Genomic DNA, 11,129 nt, shown 5'->3' on the forward strand with positions numbered 1-11,129 from the left:
GGGCATCAGATCCCATTACAGATGGTTGTGAGCCACCATGTGGTTACTGGGAATTGAACTCAGGACCTCTGGAAGGGCAGTTGGTGCTCTTAACCACTGAGCCATCTCTCCAGCCCCCAACACTGTCTTCTTAAAGCATTAAATTGCTTTTAGAGAAAAAAATTTGCCAAGATAAACATAAAAAAAAAAGTTTCAAAACTCAGAAGAAAAAAATTCAAATGACAAGAATGTGGATAAAGCCAAACACTGCATTAGGACATTTTATTATGTTCACAGGACATAAATGGAGCCAGGACACAAGAAGAAGCTCTACTGAAACTACAGTTTGCTAAGTTGTCTGAACAGAAGATGATAGCAGAAGCCCAACTTCACAAGATGACATTGGTTGTGTCACACAGCACTTTGCATCTGTGTGCACAAGCAAGCATGTATCTAAGCCAGGAAGCAGTAAGGATGGTCATGCCAGATGTTCAACAGCAGAGCACAGTACAATCGTCTTACAATAATTTATTTTTTTCTAGAAGAGATCAGTAAAAATATACCAATTTGCCCTTTCACACCAAGATGCCATGGCGCAAAGAAACTGTAAACTCTGATAAATATTTTCTGCCACTTAACAAAGGGATTAAGGAGAATGTTCTGCTACAAGAAATCAGGTGCCCTTGGTGGACCCGGTTTCTGATTACCCATTCAGTTCCAGGGATTTCCTAACTACCAATCCACCACTCAGCCCATCCCACTCTTAAACATTTGCATTATCAACCTAGCAGCTTTTTTGTAACTACTCAATGTTGATACTAATCCATTTTAAATAAAAGGAAATGTTAAAATGCTTAGAATTAAAACTAGGATGGGAACTAATTAATGTTATAGAAGATACCTGTGTGGACTCCTTACTCATTCATTAAAAAAAAAAAAGGAAAAAAAAAAAGGCCATAAAACTTTTGGAAAGGGAAATGGCACCTTAAGATGTCCTGACCAAATTGTTTTTATACCTGTGAAGATGTCACACTTAGAACATAGCAGTTATTGACAATGGAAACAATTCTCAAAGACATTTTCTTATCACTGACTCATAAATTCTTCCCTTGTAACCACACCTTAAAGACAGTAAGTGTGCTTGCTGAGCAGAAGCTAATGACACATCTCAGGATATTATGACAGAAGAGCTAGCTTTGCAAACAGCTTTCCCGGATTATGGAACTCTTTCCCCATGCTTTGCTTGGTTATCTCTGAAACATTTGAAAAATGCTTTTCTGTGAGTTACTATGCTGTAGGGGATGGGCACTTGTAGATACATTACAATTATCTTTAGTAGAAGTCGGCATCTTTGTTCCATTAACTGAACCCTTCCATGTGCTTCTAAAGGGTTCCCAATATTCACCTTTTCTGCTCCTCTGAGATTTTGAACGATCTGCATTAGTTTGCTTTGGGGAGTTCCTATCTTTGGAATTCTTCCTCTGTCTATTCAGCAGCCTGTCTGGGGGTGAAGATGTGCGCAACTGGTACTGATCTGGGGATCCTTTCTGCCGGTTTGGCACCATTTGCTCTTTATCTACCTCTTTCTGAAGTTGTAATGCTAACAATCTGTCCTGTTCTTCTTGCTTATGTCTCTCAAAAAGCATATGTTCCAAATCTATCAATTTTTGTGTAAAATTCACTTCTTTTTCTTCTTGATCCGAGGAAGATTTGACAAATATTTTCCTTCTTTTTGCAGAAAAGCATGGATCCATTACTTCTTCAAACACAGATTCCTGGTTTTCTCTTTCAGAAATCTCTTTTGCAACTAGTAAGTGATACACTCTATTCTCCGCTGGCACTCCGTTGCCCCCAGGTAACGGGGTCACACCTGACACAGAGTTCTCTTCATTTTCTATTTTGCTAGAAGCAGCTTCATTAGGGTAAGAAACTGTGGCTCTAGGTACATCATCATTTACAATACAGAAGTCATCAGGACTGGTTGATACTGTTTCAACTTTTCCCTCAAGGCACTGTTCAGTGTCCCTTACACATAACTGTGGCACAGTTAACTCTGCCGAAGACTCCAAACCTTGTTCTTGAGTTTCTAGGCAGATCTGAGGAGAAAGTGTTGGCATATTTTTTTCAATTTCTGTGTCTTGCAACACAGGGCTCTTCGTGTCACTACTGTCAGTTTCCTGTAGAGAACAAAATTCCTGAGTATATAAAGGGAAAACATATAAGCCAGCTATACTGATATCTTAGATGAATGGTCATTGGACAGGATCATTACTAATAAGGGATTCTCATCACCATTGTCCCCACACCTTCTCTTCTCTTTCTTGATGGTAGCAAAGATCACAACCTATCTATGATAATTTTTTTTTTTTTTTGGTTTTTCGAGACAGGGTTTCTCTGTGTAGCCCTGGCTGTCCTGGAACTCACTCTGTAGACCAGGCTGGCCTCAAATTCAGAAATCTGCCTGCCTCTGCCTCCCAAATGCTGGGATTAAAGGCCTGCGCCACCACCGCCTGGCCACCTTACAAACTTCTAATCCAGGGTATTTTGACCTTTACATGCTGTGGACCTTCTCTGGCATTTTAAATATTTTATTTCTAATTATGTGTATATGTAGGGTGGAGAGATGTATGAACATGAGTGCAAATGTCCACATTCCCTGGAGCTGGAGTTACAGCAGTGGATCCTCTGGAAGAGCAATGAGCTATCTTAAAAACCAAGCCATCTCTCCAGCCCTTCTTTGGTATTTTAATGAAGCATCTACAAAGACCTCTTCTGAGAAATGTCTTTTTGAGATAGGGTCTCACAACTTATCAAACTGATGTGAAACTCTTGGACAAGAGATTCTGCCACCTTACCCTTCCAAGTACCATGACTATAGGTATATTGGCACTGTGCTTTAGGTTTTTGTTTCTGGTGTTGATGTGTATCAAACCTAGGACCCTAGCCACATGCTGGGCTAGTGCTCTACTTCTGACACCCAGAAAAAATTTTTAAATGTAAAACTTACAATACATGGCCTTAAAAGGAGAATGCTAACAACATTATTACAATATTTAAAAAACAAACATGTAAGTTGGGAGTGGTGGTGCATAACTTTAATTCCAGCATGAGGAAGGGGAACAGGTGTATCTCTGTGACTTCAAGGCCAATCTGGTCTACATAGTGAGTTCCAAAACAACTGATTAAGACTCTGCCTCAAAAATAAATGTGTAAGAAGAGTTGAGGAGGGCTGGAGAGATGGCTCAGTGGTTAAGAGCACCGACTGCTCCTCCAGAGGTCCCGAGTTCAATTCCCAGCAACCACATGGTGGCTCACAACCATCTGTAATGGGATCTGATGCCCTCTTCTGATGCCTTGTTTCTGAAGAGAGCTATAGTGTACATGTTATATATCTTTAAAAAAATAGAGGAAGAGTTGGGGATATAGCTCAATTACAAAATGCTTGTCTATCATGTAGTCATGTAAGAAATCCTGGATTCAAACTCTAGGACCACATAAAAACAGGCATGGTGGTATACACCCAAAACTCCAGCACACAGAAAGTAGAAGCAAAAAGATCAGTAGCCAAGGTCATCCCTGGCTACAGACCAAGTTGAAAACCAGCCTAGGCTATGTGAGATCCTGGCTTTTTACTGTTTTTTTTGTTTGTTTACTTTGTTAATTGTTTTGTTTATCAATAAAAACCCACAAAAGGTTTTTATTGATTAAATAAGATACAGTAGCAAATGGAATCATTTGTATATTAAGGAAGAGAGGATTATTCAAGAAGTCTGTAGCAAATATATTTCCCTTCCTCTCCCTCTCCCTCCTTCCTTCGATGCTGGGGATCAAACCTGGACCTCACTATGTACAGACTGTATTACTGATCTATACTTCCAGCCCCACTCTGTTCCTCAGGCTCTCCCAAGCCTATCATTCCTAGACAGTACCTGTGTTTTCTCTCAATGACAAAGTCACAAGTACAATTACTAGTACTGTGGTTTGTTGTCTACATTCAACAGTAAAAGAAACACTAAATGAAAGATTAGCAAAGCCGGGCGGTGGTGGGACACGCCTTTAATCCCCCAGCACTTGGGAGGCAGAGGCAGGCGGATTTCTGAGTTCAAAGCCAGCCTGGTCTACAGAGTTAGTTCCAGGACAGCCAGGGCTGCACAGAGAAACCCTGTCTTGTAAAACCAAAAAAAAAAAGAAAGAAAAAAGAAGAAAAAAGAAGAAAAAAGAAAGAAAGGAAGAAAGATACATTAGCAAAAATATACTTTCTTTTACCTAGCCCTTAGGGTAAAGAACTTAATTTGCAGGGCTTAAGAGATGAGTCAGTGGCTAAGAAAACTAGACTGAATTTCCAATAGGCACATGACAGTTCACAGCTATCTGTAATTCCAGTTCCTAGGGAACTGTTGCCCTCTTCTGGCCTCCACGGGCAACAGCAAGCATGTATACATAACATACATACATACAGGCAAAATACTCACACATTTTTTTTTCAAGCCAAAGCTTGAAGTGACTTTTAAAAAAAGCAAAACAACAACAAACATCTCTGTTTGTTCCTTATCAGCCCCCCTCCCCTACACTGTTTACACTTGGGATGTTATTAGAAATAATTGCCTTTTTTTTTTTTTTTAAACAGAGTCTTACTGTGTACTGGCATGGAACTTGCTATACATAGTTCAATTCATAATCTTCTGGCTACAACCTCCTGTATGAAAGGGTTATAGGCCACATCACACTGCCCAGAAAAGACTGACATGGGGTTTGAATGACATCACACTCTTGCTTAGTGTCATGTTTTAGGCCACTGCTTACAGTCTTATTTGTGAGGACTCCCCCTTAACATACATGCCTAGCAACTGCCCTCCTAAAATGCACTACTTTGCATCTGAAAGTCTTCTTTTTTTTTGTTTTTGGTTTTTAAAGACAGGGTTTCTCTGTGTAGCCCTGGCTGTTCTGGAACTCACTCTGTAGACCAGGCTAGCCTCGAACTCTCAAACTCTCAAACTCAGAAATCCTCCTGCCTCTGCCTCCCAAGTGCTGGGAGTAAAGGCGTGCGCCACCACCGCCCGGCTTTTTTTGTTTTCTTTTCTTTTCTTCTTTTTTTTTGAAAGTCTTCTTTAGATGTGTAAATTTTATCATTTAGTCAGAGATGAGAAATTATGGCCCAGCTGAGGTGTATGGTACATACCTCTGATCCCAGCACTCAGGAGGCAGAGGCAGTCGGATCTTTGTGAATGTGAGGCCAGCCTGATCTACAGAGTGAGTTCCAAGATGGCCAAAGGAACACACAGAAAAATCCTTTCCAGAAAAAAACCAAAACCAACCAAAGAAACCATGGCCCATAAGCCAAATCTGTCCTATGCCTACGTTTGAACACAAAGTTTTAGGCTGGGGAACTAGCTCAATGCTTAAGAACACTTACAGAGTACTTGTTGCTGCTCTTGTAGAGAACTCAGATTTGATGCCTAGCACCTACATGGCACCTCATTAACTCCTGTACTAAGGTAATGCCCTCTATGACCTTCCTGGGCCCCAGGCATCCACAGGTGTTGTATAAACACACATGTAGGAAAAACAGAGATGGCTCAGCAGTTACAGCACTGGCTGTTCTTCCAGAGGACCTGGGTTTAATTTCAACATCCACATGGCAGCTCACAACTGTCTCTAACTCCAGTTCCAGGGATCTAACACCCTCACACATAATACACACATGCAGTTGAAATACCAATACACATAAAAACAAATCAGAGCCTTTAACTCCAGCCTTAGGAGACAAGGCCAATTCCAGGACAGCCAGGGAAACATGGAGAAACCATATCTCTTTCAAAAGAAAAAAAATTCAAAATCCCTTTAAAAATAAATCAATAAAATCTTAAAAGAGAAAGTTTTACTTGGCCACAGAGAAGCTCACTTGCTTGTGTATTTATTAAGGAGGCATCTACTGGTAGCCAGGGCATAACAAGGACAAAAGTATCTGTCCTGGGTCCTTTAGAGAAAAGTGAGCCAAAATAGCACAAATCTTAGTAATGCACAGCAGAAGTCAATGCCCCCCCACTCCGAGCACCAAAATACCTTAGACTTGCAGATGTCTTCTCCATGTACAGCTTTACACTCCCATGCTGTCCCAGGCTTCAACTTAGGTGACAAATATCTTTAAACAAAAAAAAAATGTTTAAAGTTTACTAAAACTTTAATGTCTTGAAAAAAATTCAATATGGTAAAAGGTGATGAACCACTTATGCCTAAAGGTTATATGTTTGCTGGCTATCTTACTGGAGCATCTCCAGGTCTCAGGTCAACTTTAAGATAAAATTTGAAACCCTGAGTATTCCAGGACAACAAGACTCCCGGGCTAGCAAACTGGAGGGCTCAGCTTTCTGCTGTGTAACACAGCAGAGGGTGGAGGTGGGGGATTCAGTACTGTATTTTAGTGTAAAAACAGAAAAGGAAGAAAAAGGTCATATTAAATATCTCATAATTCTTGAAAAAGGTTTAAAAGATTGATAGGATCAAACAATGGAAGACCATGAAGTTTCTCAAAAAAATTCACAAAAATATCCTTTTAGGCTGGTGGTGGCACACACCTTTAATCCCAGTATTCAGGAGACAGAGCACTCGAGTTCAACGCCAGCCTGAGTTCCAAGGCCAGTCCTATAGCTACACTGAGAAACAGTATCTCAAAAAATAACCAAATAACAACAACAATAAATCATTTTTTTAAAAGGAGGCTATTATGTCTTGCCAGAAATTTTGGCTATTACTTTTTCTTAAAATAAAAGCGTGAAAAATTTTATTGTTTCTTACAGCAAGTACCCAGGTTCTCATGCATGTTTATAGCTATCTGTTATTACCTTAAACCAATTCTCTTTACGGTAAAAAAGGTTTATAGGTGGTAATTAGTACAAACCAAGAGCTGACACATTACATATGCTATTCTTTCACCTCCCACGAACCATGGAGGCATCTGACACCCCAACATTTAGATGAGAGGATTTCATTACACTCCTCTGACAACTGTGTATCAGAGGGCTGCATGAAGCAGCCCTTAAGGCCCAGCAATCTGAAGAGTTGAGGCTCTGCAGCACTCCACCTCACTTACTGCTACCAACTGCACATCACGGGTTTGTTTCTACAGCCTATGTCTTCCCCTTCTTTTTAGACAAGACTTACCACATCACCTCAGACTTCAGTCTCTCATCTCTTACTATTTATTACTGTGTGTGTATAATGGGTTTGATGTTTACTGGCACATTATTGCTACAATGTATGTGTGTGTTTGTGTGTATATGTGTGCCAAGGACAACTCTGTGGAGTCAATTCTTTTTCTATTCTCTTTCACGGGTTCTAGAGAACACACTCAGATTGCCAGACTGGTACTGCAAGCTTTTATCCACAGAGCTAGCTTGCCAGTCCTCATTTCTTACTTTTAAAAAGAGTTCCTTTTCTTTTCATTTTTCTTTTTTTTTTTCTCACACAGTTTCTCTGTTTTTCTGTGTAACAGCTCTGGCTGTCCTAGAACTCGATTGTAGACCAGGCTAGCCTCAAAAAAAAGCTAAATAGCCTGGCAGTGATGGTATGCTTGAGAGGCACAGGCAAGTGGATCACTATAAGTTCAAGGCTAGCCTGGTCTACAGAGCAAATTCCAGGACAGGCAAGGCGATACAAAGAAACTGTCTTGAAAAACCAAAACCAGGGCTGGAGAGATGGCTCAGTGGTTAAGAGCACACTGTAGCTGCTTTCAGACACATCAGAAGGCATCGGATCCCATCACAGATGGTTGCTGGGAATTGAACTCAGGACCTCTGGAAGAGCAGCCAGTGCTCTTAACAATAGAGCCGTTTCTCCAGCCCTGTTTTGTTTTGAGACAGAGTTTCCCTATGTAACCTTGACTACACAGAACTAGAACAATTCAAGAACTAGCTCTGTAGTCCAGGTTGGCCTTGAACTCACAGAGGTCTGCATGCCCCTGCCTCCTAAATACTGGGATTAAAGGCATATGCTATCACTGACCGCCTGGCTCAAGCTTTCAATTAAAATAGCTTTTTGGTAAGATGGTCCAGCAGGTATACCTGCTTGCTGCCATGCCTGATACAGAGCCATGGTCAGTTCTCAGTGCCTACACTATGTCTCACAGACATCCATAACTCTAGCACTAGGCAATCCAGTGCTGACTTTTGGCATCTAAGGGCACCCAGCATACATCCCATGCATTTACATGCAGGCAAAACACTTAAACATATAAAAAAAAAAAGTAAGTAAATTTTTAAAAGACAAAACAAAAGCTCATTAACAAACCTTAAAGACTTGGTAGTCAGTGTGGATCACAACCCAAAGGCATACAGTAGACGATCAATGGATAAATGACAGCCATGTTCACTTACTTTTCAATACCGCCGAAGTTTGTTTGTTTGTTTGTATTTTTCTTCTGTGACTTGTTTGTGACTGGATCTGATTTTCTGGAACTCAAAGGAGAAGCCAAGATATTTCTCTCGTAGTTACTGTTCTTCAGTAACAAGAAAAACAAAGAAAGACATTTTATTAAGGAGAACTCGATGAAATAAAAAGCTTTGAATTGTATTAACTCAAAATTCTTTTTAATTTAAAATTTTTAAAAAAATAATTTGGTGGTTTGAATATGCTTGGCCCACAGAGTGGCACTATTAGGAGGTGTGGCCTTGTGGGAGGAAGTGTATCACTGGCTTTAAGACCCTCATCCTAGCTTCCTGGAAACCAGCCTTTTCCTGTTTGCCTTTGGAACAAGATATAGAACTCTCAGCTCTTCCTGCACACTGCCATGGTCCTGCCTTGATGATAATGAACTGAACTTCTGATTCTGTAAGCCAGCCCCAATTAAATGTTGTCTTTTATAAGAGTTGCCTTGGTCATGGTGTCTCTTCATAGCAGTAAAACACCAACTATGACAAATAATTTATTTTATGTACACTGGTGTTCTGCCTGCTTGTTTGTGTGTGTGAAGGTGTCATATCCCCTGGAACTGGAGTTAGAGACAATTTTAAGCTGCCACGTGGGTGCTGGGAATTGAACCTTGGGTCCTCTGGAAGAGCAGTCAATACTCTTAACCACTGAGCCATCACTCTAGCCCCTAACTCAAAATTCTTAATATTTTTTCAAAAAATTAAATTCTGTAAGTTTTTTAAAGACTACTGAGGCTGGGCAGTGGTGGCGCACGCCTTTAATCCCAGCACTTGGGAGGCAGAGGCAGGCGGATCTCTGAGTTTGAGAGTTTGAGGCTAGCCTGGTCTACAGAGTAAGTTCAGGACAGCCAGGGCTACACAGAGAAACCCTGTCTCGAAAAACCAAAAAAAAAAAAAAGGTTGTTGGGCTGGGAGTAGTGTACAGGCCTTTAATACTAGCACTAAAGAGGGAGAGGGAGGCAGAGGCAGATGACCCGTGAGATCTACACTGGGAGTTCCTAGACTGCACGGGACTACAGACAGACAAATAGACAACAACAAACAAAACACAAGAAAAGTCTGTTGTTGTTGTTATTATTACTATTATTTATCTTGGAGTTGGTGAGATGGCTGAGGTTTAAATCACTCACTGCTTTCCTAGAGGACCCAATCACTTCCTATCAACCATGTCAGGTGCTCAAGACTGCCTAGAATTCAGGTGGATCTGACGCCCTTCTGGCCCTGGGGACACCCAAACACATGTGGTATATACTCACAAATTAAAATTTTTTTTTTCCTCTAGTAAAACAAAGATATCCTAAAAAACGTCTACTTGTTGTGGCGCCTTCTTCAGGTGCCAAAGATGGGCGCATGTCTGTGCAGACTTACGATACTGGAGCTTAGCCTCTGTGCCAGCTCTGCATCGATTCTCAGCTGCTCTTCCATCTCACGCCGTCTTTTCTCTGTCTGTCTTCTTTCCTCCTCCTCCTCCTCTGCCAGCAATCTCTGTATGTATTCCTCACTGGCTTTGTCTTCTTCTTCCTTGCTGGCTTGTCGCTCAGCCTCCACCTTAAAAATAATGAAGGACACCCTTTTCTGAATTTCTAAAATACTCATATTTCACAATAATTGTAACAAAAAATTAAAGTGAAAACTAGTAAGGCTGGGCAGTGGTGGCGTACGCCTTTAATCCCAGCACTTGGGAGGCAGAGGCAGTCGGATTTCTGAGTTCGAGGCCAGCCTGGTCTACAGAGTGAGTTCCAGGACAGCCAGAACTACACAGAGAAACCCTGTCTCGAAAAACCAAACCAAACCAAAACAAAACAAAAAAACTAGTAAGAATGTATCTCCAATAAAATTCAAGTCTCCACAGCAAACTCTATACAGTCAGTTCAAAGTCCTACCCTCAGGAAGCCCACACCAGTCAGCCCAACAGAGCTTTGGTCAAAGACTCAACCGTCTTGCCCTCAGTCCTCACCAGTTTCCACCACAGCAGCACAGACATGCAAGTGTTTCCCTCAGTTCGCAGAAGGCCACCCGCTGCCTAAGACCAAGCTAGCTGCTGCTGCTGCTCTCTTCAGCAGAGCAAACAGATCTATTCAGGAAAAGGGAAACATTTCCAAGGGTGGAGCAGGCCAGGAATGCCCTAGACCTAGCTGCTGCTACTTTGCTTTTTTTTTTTTTAAGACAGGGTCTCTTCTCTATGTAGTCCTGGGTGTCCTGGAACCCAAAGAGATCCACCCTCCTCTGCCTCCAGTGTCCTGGGAATAAAGACACGCACCACCATGCTTGGCATGTTTGTTTGTTTGTTTGTTTGTTTGTTTGTTTTTAAATATTATTTGTGTGTGTGTGTGTTTATGTGTCAAAACAGGAGGATCATTGAGGCTTGTTGGCTTCCAGACTAGCTGAGGAAAAAAAGCAGCAGCAGCAAGTCCCAGGTTCAGGAGACATTTTGCCTAAAAGGACTAGGTGGAGAACTATACTGGAACTAGACAGGAACTCTCTCTGTGCACACACACTATATAGCCAACAAACAGAACCATGACTTTAGGTGGAACTCTCTCTGTGCACACACACTATACAGCCAACAAACAGAACCATGACTTTAGGTGGAACTCTCTCTATGCACACACACTATACAGCCAACAAACAGAACCATTACTTTAGGTGGAACTCTCTCTGTGCACACACACTATACAGCCAACAAACAGAACCATGACTTTAGGTGGAACTCTCTCTGTGCAC

General features: G+C 41.4%; 1 protein-coding gene across 1 annotated transcript in view; it reads right to left on the reverse strand.

Moving 5' to 3' along the window:
- Nucleotides 1-228: 228 nt before the first annotated feature.
- Nucleotides 229-11,129, reverse strand: part of Rnf168 (ring finger protein 168) — an 18,735-nt gene continuing 7,834 nt past the window's right edge. Inside the window, exons 3-6 of the mRNA XM_028753776.1 lie at nt 9,774-9,953; nt 8,352-8,473; nt 6,043-6,121; nt 229-2,156 (exon numbers count right to left, since the gene is read on the reverse strand). Of these exons, the coding sequence (XP_028609609.1) occupies nt 1,227-2,156; nt 6,043-6,121; nt 8,352-8,473; nt 9,774-9,953 (1,311 nt within the window). The 3' untranslated portion in view covers nt 229-1,226. The remainder of the gene's footprint in view (nt 2,157-6,042; nt 6,122-8,351; nt 8,474-9,773; nt 9,954-11,129) is intronic.

Source organism: Grammomys surdaster, unplaced genomic scaffold, assembly GCF_004785775.1.
Source record: "Grammomys surdaster isolate TR1022 unplaced genomic scaffold, NIH_TR_1.0 125956, whole genome shotgun sequence".
Lineage (NCBI taxonomy): Eukaryota > Metazoa > Chordata > Mammalia > Rodentia > Muridae > Grammomys > Grammomys surdaster.